Genomic DNA, 10,371 nt, shown 5'->3' on the forward strand with positions numbered 1-10,371 from the left:
TCCTGTGTGATAGGGCACATGCACTACCCAAGTGTAACTGAGTCAGTATCTTTTCACCCAGAAACAAAATACCTTTTCAGGTAATACCATCTGAGACAATTGATGGAGTATTTGCTGCATGTCAGAGTGGCTCCTTTGACAAACTAGAAACTGTGGTGAAGGTAAAATCAGTTAACTAACTTCTTGGGGGTGAGGAATTGTTAAATGAGCCTACTAAGCTTTTTTTCTATTATAGGACTTAATAATTGAGGGTCATGCCGCAACTCAGCTTGTAAATCAACTTCATGATGTGGTTGTAGAAAATGATACCCTTTCTGATAAACAGAAGTCTATCATTACAGAAAAACTTGCTGTAAGTACATACTTCACACTAAGAAATTTCCCATTTTCTTACACCAAGACATACTAACCCTCTTTTTTAATTTCGTCATAGGAAGCTGATAAGTGCTTAGCAGATGGTGCTGATGAACATCTACAATTAATCAGTCTTTGTGCAACTGTGATGCAGCAGTTAACTCAGAATTGTTAGAATACCTACTTTTTTTGTTTATGGACTTATGAGAAAAATAAAATGACCAAAGTACATACCTTTAAAGTGAATATACAATTTATTTAACATTCAAACTTAATTAAGACATGTGCAATATGGCAATTTTACTGGGGATTTAACCCTACCTAGGATATGATTGCTCGCTGGGGCTTAGCAACAGGGTCCAGTTCACACTTAGCACTAATTAAATACTTTATTGAATAAATACAATACCAAACAAAATGCATTCAAATGCTTTCTAAAAAAAAAAAAATCAATTTTAAAGGCCTTTCTATATTCAGGCTAATGACAAACACAATAAAGGCAGATATGCTAGTTTAACATAATTGGCTGATTTTATACAGCACTTATATCTTTTAGTCCACAAGTATATTATTAAATGATAGAGAACATCTAATACAACCATTTCTACATAACTAGGAAATAAATTTCTAAGAAAGAAAGATTTTACAGACCCCATCTTTTATACCCACCCCAACAGTCTAACTCTAAAGAGGATAAAGCCAATGCCTTTCCTCACAAGAGCTCACGACTAATGTCGCTTTGCTATCAAAATCTGTATTTTCTGATCCGTTATGAGCATTGAGACAAGATTCAAATATTCCCAAAGAAGCACAATGCACGTTGTGATCGCCTATTCAGCAACAGCGAGCACTGCATTCAAAACTATCTCATCCCAGGAATTAAATAAGGTCAGCCACATTCATGGGCATTTCCTCCACTGTAGTATTGTAGAAAGTCTCAATGTCACGAAGAATCCTCTTGTCTTCTTCAGTAACAAAGTTTATAGCCACACCTTTCCTCCCAAATCGACCCCCTCTGCCAATTCTGTATAAGAAAAAGAAATCAGCAATCAGAATGTTATTTCTCACACAGTACGTGAGCTACTGAACATGACGATCCACTTGTTAACCATCAGCTGCTGTTTACTTATCAAGGTTACATAGTTCAGGCTTCTAATTGGAGCTCTAGCTGCTAATCAATATCTAGAGAAAAAAATCTTCCTTTGCAGTTAGTGCCAGAAGGATTCAAGGCTTGTCTGGCTGCAAAATGAGATTTTTATCAGGTGTCTTGAGCATTATTATAAAGCAGATGACAGTATTGTGTTTGGGGTAGTGAAACTAAAGCCCATACCAAAGTGGGCCAGCCAAGAGCAGGTTGTCAGCCTGGGACAGATGTAAACACCAGGGATAAAACAAAAAGAACAGTTATGTAATCCATTTCGACGCAATTCTGGAACTGTACACTGTAAATACAAATGCTGCAAGGTTAACTATTTTCTAAAATTTACAACCTTTTTCCAGTGGGAAAACTGATTTGGTATGGTAACCCAAACTTATCACTGCTTTTTTTGCTCAGTTTCACACGTTAAAACTCAAATTACTCAAAAACGTGTTTACCTCCAGAACAGCTTTCTACCCTACCTTCCTGATAAACCAGACAATACAAACCACCTAGCAGAAATGCTCCCTAAGAGAAATGCTAATATAAAAAATGCCTTAGCAGGAGCAACTTAAGGTATTAAATAATCATGACAAAAGAAAAACAAATATAAATACCGACTCGCTCTTTATTCAAACAGTGTGCTGTTTCGCTTATGATTCCACGTCCTAAATTACGTCAACGCCGTTTCTGAGTGCCATCTCGCCATCAACTGCTGCTATCGACTCCTGTATTTTTTAAAAAGTCTTTCTTTATATCATATAACAAAGTACAATTCAATTTATTTAGGGATAAAGCCACTAAAACTAAACCAAGGATCACTGAATTTGCTACCAGGCGACACCAAGAAAATCCCAACTACAGAAAAATCACCAAGAAAAAGCACATGGACGCAAAAGCATCACTAAAAATAAATCTCAGAGCTAAAGCCAACAAATATCAATATAAAGCAACCTGATCTGTCATTATGTCCACAATCAGAGCAACGTTTTAAGTTTTCCCACTTTGTTCTGACCAGTCTTCCCAAGTACAACTTTATTATCATCTAAATTACTGTCCTTTTACTGAATCTATTCCCGTGACATTACACCTTATATACAAATCAGTGGAAAAGCAACACATTAATGTTTTTCCAGTACACAGTCAAGATGCCATCTTCTCACCTGTGAATATAGTTTTCACGATTGGTAGGTAGGTCATAGTTTATAACCAAAGACACTTGTTGCACATCAATCCCACGAGCCTGAAAATACAATGGTGTATGTTAAAAACTCTCACCAACTGTATGCCTATGTAATTAATGTAGGCCACAAAATAGTAGTGAACTATACTAAGTGATATAGCCCACTGTGGAGTGTGGTCGTGTTTACTCTCCCAAACAGCCCAGCTTGGTAAAGGTTATTAATACAACCTTCCCTCACCAAATTAACTTTTGGTAAATTTAAAGAACAGTAAGAGACCTACTTACCAACAAGTCAGTAGTGATCAGAACACGGCTTGACCCTGACCGGAACTCCCTCATGATGACATCTCTTTCCTTCTGGTCCATGTCACCATGCTGCAAAGTAAAAAAACCTTAATTCAAGAATCACCAGTCAGATCAATATTTAATTTTATCAGCATGTTTGAGACCAAGCGTCCCTGGCTGCTACAGGAATATAGCAGACAGGTATAGTTAAGAAACACTTTATTTTGAGCAGGGGGAACAACAACACAGCACTTTACAGCTATATTGTAGTCTGAATCCTGCTTTACTGGAAACACAGATATATTGAAAAGTTAGAACCTCTTACCAGAGCAGACACTGTGAAATCCCTGGCATGCATTTTCTCAGTAAGCCAGTCCACCTTGCGCCTTGTATTGAGAAAAATAACAGCCTGCGTAATGGTCAGTGTCTCATACAAGTCACAAAGTGTATCCAACTTCCATTCCTGCAGTATTTCAAAGAGAAAGTTAATATTTAGTTTCCAACTTTCATTTGTTAGAAATCCACGTTATGACTGTCTTAAAATGACATATTGCACCAAATCTTAAGACAAAGGACACTGGACATTAAGAAAGAGGTCCACCCCAGTCTGTGTAAATCTAGTGCAGTTACTCTTCTTCCTGTGTGTACTCTGCTAGCATTATTACAAAAACCAAGACATAGTCCCAGTTTCTGCAATTTTAGCACAGTGCTTATACAAGAAGGTAAAAATATGGCAAGACTTATGTTTAAAAAGAATTAGATTACCTCTCTTTCAACATTAATATAAAACTGTTTGATTCCTTCAAGGGTCAGTTCTTCCTTTTTCACCAGAATTCGAATTGGATCTCTCATGAATTTTTTGGTCACTTCCAACACATCAGTTGGCATTGTGGCAGAAAGCAACACAACCTTAAAAACAAGACAATGATTATGTTTTATGTAGCACAACTTGTCACAGAGCTGCCTAAAGAAAAAAAATATTTTTGAGAGACTAAGCAACACAACCTTTGACAATGTTATGTTGTGGCACAATTTTTCACAGTATTCCCAAAGGATAAATGTTTGAGACCAAGCGTCTCTGTCTTACTATGGAATGGAGTTAGACAGAGATAGTTATGTATCAATTCCTTTAAGCAGGGGGAACGACAATATTAACACCTCAGTTATATTGTAACAGGACCTGCATTAAACCAAACTTCCACTTAAGGGGACAGACTTACCTGAATACTTGTATTTAATTTTTGGAAAATCTCATAGATTTGATCCTTAAACCCTCGGCTCAACATTTCATCTGCTTCATCCAAAACAAACATTTTGATCCATTTTGGAGCTGTTAAGAACAAAGTCATACTATTGTCTAAAAATACTATTTAACTTAACTATGTAACACAGTAAAAACATTCTACTCTTAAAAAAAAAAGACAGTACTTACAGAGGTACCTTCTGTTTAACATATCAAACACTCTCCCTGGTGTACCAACTACAATATGTGGTGCTTCAGCCTGAAGTTTTTGCATTTCATTTCGAACATTTGTTCCACCAATGCAAGCATGACAAGTTGCTCCCATATAGTCTCCAAGTGCCAGAATTACCTTTTGGATCTAAAAAACAGAAAGCTTAATTATCATCACATATAATTACAAGCTCTATGACTAACTTCCAGAGCATAACAGCAAGTATCTGGTCTGCCAACAGCTTTTATGCATGCATAGCACAAAACTACTTCCAAGCTTAAAAATGTAGGACTTAAGAGCTACTTCAAAATAAAATTCCCTTAGTATCTTTCTTGTGCCTTGTCAAACTTGGAATGCTGTTACCCCACATTATCAGTAACGCTATTAAAGGACTAGTATTTCCTACGTTATCCCTCACTAAGGAGTGTAAATTATCAAAACTTGAGTTCTACAATTACAGCTGGGGCAGATGCTGATTTTTCCTCACAGGGTACTGTGCCTTATGTAGTTTTGACCTTAATAAAACCAGCTTTATTGGGAAGAATTTATTCAAAGCCAATACAGCAGTAAGCTTTGAAAACGTAGCATGCAACAAATGCATCACAAACTACTGAGACAGTCAAAATGTTAACATGTCACTGCAGTTTTCATGTTGCACAACTGCATTTAAACTTAAAAAATGGGAATAAATCTAGTACACCTTGAACACAAAGCTTCAGATTTCTCTTTCTTTTGGTATACTACCCTACAAACCATTCCTGAGCACCCAGTTCCTGTTTAACTTTTAACAAAAACTCCCTGCATGCATGGACAATTAAAAGGAGGGCTCTGACAGGACCATTTATACTACACTTTTTAAATTCTTCACAGTTGTGAAACCTGAAACCTATGCAACACGCAAGCAGTTTTTTTGAACTACACTATCAATACCTGTTGAGCCAGTTCTCTGGTGGGGGCCAATACTAGTGCTTGGGTCTCCTTGAACTCAATCTCCAACTGTTGCAGGATGGAAATAGCAAATGTGGCTGTCTTGCCAGTACCTGACTGAGCTTGAGCAATCACATCATACCCTAAAAAAAGTAGGATACATATTTACCGATCCCACATCAAATCGTCACTTCTACTTTACACCATGTATTCCATTTGGAACATGAATTATGCCCAAAATAATAAAGTGATCAGCAATGAGTATCTCTTCATTTCAGGTCAGTCCCGAAAGATGATTGCCATCATCTCACTTTAAGGAATACAAACAGGTGCTAGTCCCCCAAAGGTCACTATCCCTTTTATGGTCCACGTCTACGTACAACAACGAATTCGTTTTTAAAAACGTCAGAATTTACCTTTAATACAAGGAATAATAGCTCTCTGCTGAATAGCGGAAGGCTTCTCAAAACCGTAAGCATAGATGCCCCGAAGAAGAGACTCCTTTAAATTCATATCATCAAAGTTATCAACAATCTCATTCCAGTTGCTCTGTGTTTTAAAAACGAAAAACAAAGGAATAAATAAGGCGAACAAACTCACCTTTCCAGAGCTTCCAAATCCACACCCGTCTCTTACCTCGATGACACCATCGGGGTCCATTCCCTCTGGGCCGCCATGTTCTCTGCCGACAAAAATACCGCAGTTAGACCACGACCCCCTTACCGAACCGCCCTAACCGCAGTTTAAAGGGCCCCGCTCCCTGCGAGTACGCTCCCAAAGAACAGAAACAATTGCGCAGAATAAAGAACACGCCGCTCGCCTTCCCTGAAGGCGGAGGCCCAGGAGACCCCCAGGCCGCAGGGCCCGGCGCGCCCGTCTCGGCGGCGGAGTCTCGCGAGAGCCGCACGCGCCGACTCCGCCCCTAACACTGCGCAAGCCGAGTGATTGACGCGGCCCGGAGGCCCGGCGCCGGCGGTGCCAACGGTTCGCCGGGAGCCCGGTCTCCGTCCCGTCGCCACTGCCTTCGCCCCGCGGCGGGCGGGCGCCGCCGCCACCCATCCCCCCGCCGGTAAAGCTTGACACCCCAACTCGTGCTGTTGACCCAAAATAAAGCTTCGGCACCCCGTTACCCTTCCCGAACGCAGACTGCGCCACGGCTTTTTCCTAAACGTTTGCCGTGTTCCACACCAGGAAGAGGCTGACAGTTCACTACGCCTTTGGGAGAAATGACACTCCTTAGCCACTGTGTTTTCGCACCCAAGTCCTGTCTCCACACAATCTGGGGCCTTACCCACCATGGAAGCTTCTCGAAGGACACGGGGGAACTGTACCCCAAGGAAACGTCCATGAACCTGGACCTTCTCGCCTCCAAAGTATCCATTACAATTTCCCCTCCGGCGCCACATGACCTTAGCTACAGAACACCAGCACCGAAAGACCGCCATACCTGTTATAATCCGCAGAGCCACCAGACATGATCCGAAAAACCACTCAGCGCCCGACTGAAAAGACAGCAGGTCCGCGCCACCGGTTTTTTATAGGCTCGTGGCCGGAACCCGTTTCTTGCGGAGGAATTTTCCCATCGCTCTTCGGTTAGCCACAAAATTATGATCCTGAGATCGTCACCTGAGGTAAAATCCTCAGCAAGGCGATAGAAGAATCCAAGTTTGGTAATTTCCAGTTATTACGGGGTCTCTGGAAGTCCTAGGATCCGGAGGAAGTCTGGGACTCTTTGCCGTGCGGCGGAGGAACATTGCTGCGGCGGTGGCTGCACGCCGCGTCCGCGCCCGCCCTGCTCCTACGGGGTTTCCGCGCCCCGGCGCAGAGGCGGGCCGGGGGATCCTGGGGCGGACGCGGGGCGGAAGCTCGGGGCGCGCCGCTGGCGGGGCCGCTTCCTGCGGGCGAGCGGGCCTAACAGGCGTCTGGCCCGAGGGCAGCAGCCTAATACGCTTGTTCCCACCGCTGTTTAATTTGACAATAAAGAGCCGCCGCCGGGCTTTAGCCGCATCGTTTAACATCCATTCACATCTTGGAAAGTGTGAAACTCCTTGCTGGGGAAAATGTCGCCCAGCAATCGCAGAAAAGCCGGTTTGCCGATACATTTAGTAGAACGAGAAAATTGTGTAGTGTTATTTGCAGATGGCTCTGGAGTAAACAGTTCTGCTCTCATGTTGATCCTAGTCTTCTTTCTCGCTCTTTTAAAAAGGAAACCTAGTAATTTTAACCGAACAGGTGTGAGGAATGCCTGATAAAATCAGAATAAACTTTTGCAAATGGATTCTGGCTAATTTTCCTTGTAACTCGGGGATTTAAATGGATGGTTCTGGCCCATCACAGCTCAGTACCGCTTTGGAATTAGATAGGTTTTCATTCCAGTCTATATGGGTCATATATTTTTTAAAGACTTCTAATCTTGATTGCCTCTATATAGTGAAATGTTAATATTACTGAATGAAATTTAGAGACAATGCAATAAACTGCAGCGTTCTTTAAATTCAACTAGCCCTAACCCAGCTTCCTTGATAAAAATAAAAACCATTATATTTAATCATTTAATTTTGAAATACAGCCCTACCCACAGTGCAAGATATCTCAAATTCCCAGGGAAACAGGCCTCATTAATTCAGAAGGCCAACCTAAAGTCTAATTACTGGAAAAATTATTAATTTTCTAAATTATAGAAAATATTTGGCTCTAAATACTACTTGTTTTTATGAAAAAAAAATTATTTAGTCCGGCGCGGTAGCTCACGCCTGTAATCCTAGTACTCTGGGAGGCCGAAAGGGGTGGATTGCCTGAGCTCACAGGTTCGAGACCAGCCTGAGCCAGATCGAGACCCCTAAAAAATAGGCGGGTGTTGTGGCGGGCGCCTGCAGTCACAGCTACTGGGGAGGCTGAGGCAAGAGAATCGCTTAAGCCCAGGAGTTTGAAGTTACTGTGAGCTGTGACGCCACAGCCCTCTACCCAGGGCAACATAATGAGACTCTGTCTCAAAAAAAAAAAAAAATTATTATTGTGCCAAAGACTGTGACAAAAATTAAGAATGTCAAGGTGACAAAGTGGACCCAGCCCTCAGTCCAGGGATAATGCCCTTCATTCATCCTTATGTAGTGCTGAAATCCAGATTTGAGGTGGTAACACATTTTCTGAGAACCTTGGTGGTAAGAGATATTGTCTCATCCAAAATCTAATAAAATATCCTGAATCGAAGAAATTAAGAAAATGCTAAATCAGAAAAGTGACCTTTTGGTCTCACTTGAGTCTTAGGGTGAAATCAAACAAGAAATAACACATAATTCTTGTTCGGTCTTTAGGTTGGCACTGCCATTAATTGCTGTGGAGAAGTTTTCAGAGTCTGTTAATAGAAAATAATCAAGGGCTGAATTCTATGGTTTAGGTTACAGTCCTGAGGAAGTTTTCAGAGTCAAAATCCAGATGACGCCATACATAATTTTACAATATATTTCTAATAAATGCTGTGCTTGACGCAATTGCATGTGCTTACTAAACAGCATTAATACTGAATAAATAAATATCAAAACATTAACTAGAGCGTGCTCTTTTAAATTTAAGAAAAGTGTTTCCAGTTACCTGGAATTTGACTCAAACTCTACTATAAATGGTGCTTTGCAGTATAAACAGTGTGAGGCCATTTATACTGCAAATGATATTAAAAATCAGATCCTTTCCCTATGTGAACGAGCTATTGTAGTTTAGTTTTGCTTTCATAGCCCCAAGATCATGGTTCTAAGAGCCAGCGAAAACAAGGAATTTGTTAAAGTTTGCCAGTAATAGATAGAAAAACAATAATAAAACCTTAAAAGAGTATACTTTGTGTTGGTAGTGACATTTTCCTACAGCAAGTACCTTGCCTTCTCCTCATGGGGAAGGGGGAACTTCTGGGCTGTCTTGAGGTTCCTTATATATCTTGATAATCTATTGATACATAAACATTGATTGGAGTATGTTTTAGATCTAATTATTACTTCACATTATTTTATTATTGAAGATACAGTATAATAGATGCTGTCCCTACCTCTATACTTCAGGGTTTGAAAAAACCGCCTGGACCTAGATAGGGAGGATAGTGCCACTCACCTCTTTTTTGTTATTCAGTTAGTGGTGGAAATTAGAGGCTCCGTTCTGCTAGCTTGCAGCGTCCCCTGAAGCAATTTGAAGGGTGGCACTCACTGCCCTGTTCTTCACAGTAACTTATAAAACCACTTGCCTGATAAAGAAAAATAAAGAAATTAATTGAGTTAATAAAATAATAAACAGAGAAAAACATCAATAGAGTTGGAGAAAACGGAGATATGCCATGGAAGGATTTTTGAAATAGGTAGGGACGAGGTTTGAACCAATTACTCTGTTGTGTAACCAGGACAGGGAAGTTTTTCTACCCTTCTAGAGAAAAACTGTGGTCTGTGTAAAAATCTCTGGATCTTAAAGGCCGAGAAGCAATGGTATGCATAAAAATCAATGGGAAAATTTGACATGGACAGAAAGGTTGCAAGAATAAAGCCACGAATACCTAATGTCTGTCCTATTTACTGATTGTTAACAGTTTGCCCCACTTGTTCTATTTATCTGTGACTTTGTCTGAACCTTTTGAAACTCGCATATGTAGTAACGCTTCATTCCTCCCCCTGCAGGAGGCTTCCTAAACGTCTTTTAAACAAAGATATTCTCTCTCTGTAAAATAGAAATAAAAATTTACTATTGATATTATCTACAACAGGATCTATATACAGAATTTCACAAATGTCTTAATAACATCCTGTGTAGTCTCTTACTTTTAAAATCTAAGCTCCAGTCAAGGATCACATATGATTTAGTGGTCCTGTCTCTTTAGTCTTTTTTAATCTAGAAGAGTATACCCGACTAGTTTCCTGTCTTTTATAACATTGACACATGTGAAGGTGCCAAACCAGTTTGTTTTTGTTTCTTTGTTTTATAATGTCCCACAATTTGAATTTCTATTATTGGTCCCTCATTATTAGATTAAGTGTCAACATTTTTGGCAAGAGTGC

The 10,371-nt window shown here is 40.3% G+C and overlaps 2 protein-coding genes and 5 non-coding genes across 11 annotated transcripts in view; 1 reads left to right on the forward strand and 6 right to left on the reverse strand.

The window, feature by feature from the left end:
• Positions 1–580, forward strand: part of RFC4 (replication factor C subunit 4) — a 16,456-nt gene extending 15,876 nt beyond the window's left edge. Inside the window, exons 9-11 of the mRNA XM_012806912.2 lie at positions 81–161; positions 236–352; positions 434–580. Coding sequence (XP_012662366.1) covers positions 81–161; positions 236–352; positions 434–529 — 294 coding nt within the window. The 3' untranslated portion in view covers positions 530–580. The remainder of the gene's footprint in view (positions 1–80; positions 162–235; positions 353–433) is intronic.
• A 5-nt stretch (positions 581–585) lies between these two features.
• On the reverse strand, positions 586–6,878 carry EIF4A2 (eukaryotic translation initiation factor 4A2). 5 transcript variants are annotated; one of them, XR_001161414.2, is made up of 11 exons: positions 6,789–6,853; positions 5,758–6,023; positions 5,345–5,484; positions 4,393–4,561; positions 4,181–4,290; positions 3,726–3,869; positions 3,286–3,423; positions 2,961–3,050; positions 2,656–2,735; positions 2,114–2,220; positions 586–1,378 (listed from the first exon to the last, which is right to left on the reverse strand). XR_001161414.2 is itself a non-coding variant. In XM_003792718.3 (11 exons), the coding sequence occupies exons 1-11, from the start codon at positions 6,815–6,817 to the stop codon at positions 1,234–1,236; spliced, it is 1,224 nt and encodes a 407-aa protein (XP_003792766.1). In that variant the 5' UTR covers positions 6,818–6,878; the 3' UTR covers positions 586–1,233. The 5 variants fall into 5 exon arrangements, 3 of the variants coding, with proteins under 3 accessions (XP_003792766.1, XP_012662367.1, XP_012662368.1); XR_001161413.2 differs by having other exon boundaries at positions 2,110–2,220; XM_003792718.3 differs by lacking the exon at positions 2,114–2,220 and having other exon boundaries at positions 5,758–5,890; positions 5,978–6,023; positions 6,789–6,878.
• Positions 2,792–2,931, reverse strand: LOC111726310. The gene has a single exon (XR_002774119.1). It is a non-coding gene; the product is annotated as a small nucleolar RNA SNORA4 (small nucleolar RNA).
• On the reverse strand, positions 3,114–3,244 carry LOC111726307. The gene has a single exon (XR_002774116.1). It is a non-coding gene; the product is annotated as a small nucleolar RNA SNORA63 (small nucleolar RNA).
• Positions 3,506–3,684, reverse strand: LOC111726319. Its single transcript, XR_002774126.1, has one exon. It is a non-coding gene; the product is annotated as a small nucleolar RNA SNORA81 (small nucleolar RNA).
• On the reverse strand, positions 4,019–4,146 carry LOC111726308. The gene has a single exon (XR_002774117.1). It is a non-coding gene; the product is annotated as a small nucleolar RNA SNORA63 (small nucleolar RNA).
• Positions 5,587–5,654, reverse strand: LOC111726320. The gene has a single exon (XR_002774127.1). It is a non-coding gene; the product is annotated as a small nucleolar RNA SNORD2 (small nucleolar RNA).
• Positions 6,879–10,371: the final 3,493 nt, after the last annotated feature.

The sequence above is a fragment of the Otolemur garnettii genome, unplaced genomic scaffold, assembly GCF_000181295.1.
Source record: "Otolemur garnettii isolate 467f Iridium unplaced genomic scaffold, OtoGar3 scaffold00060, whole genome shotgun sequence".
Taxonomy (NCBI): domain Eukaryota; kingdom Metazoa; phylum Chordata; class Mammalia; order Primates; family Galagidae; genus Otolemur; species Otolemur garnettii.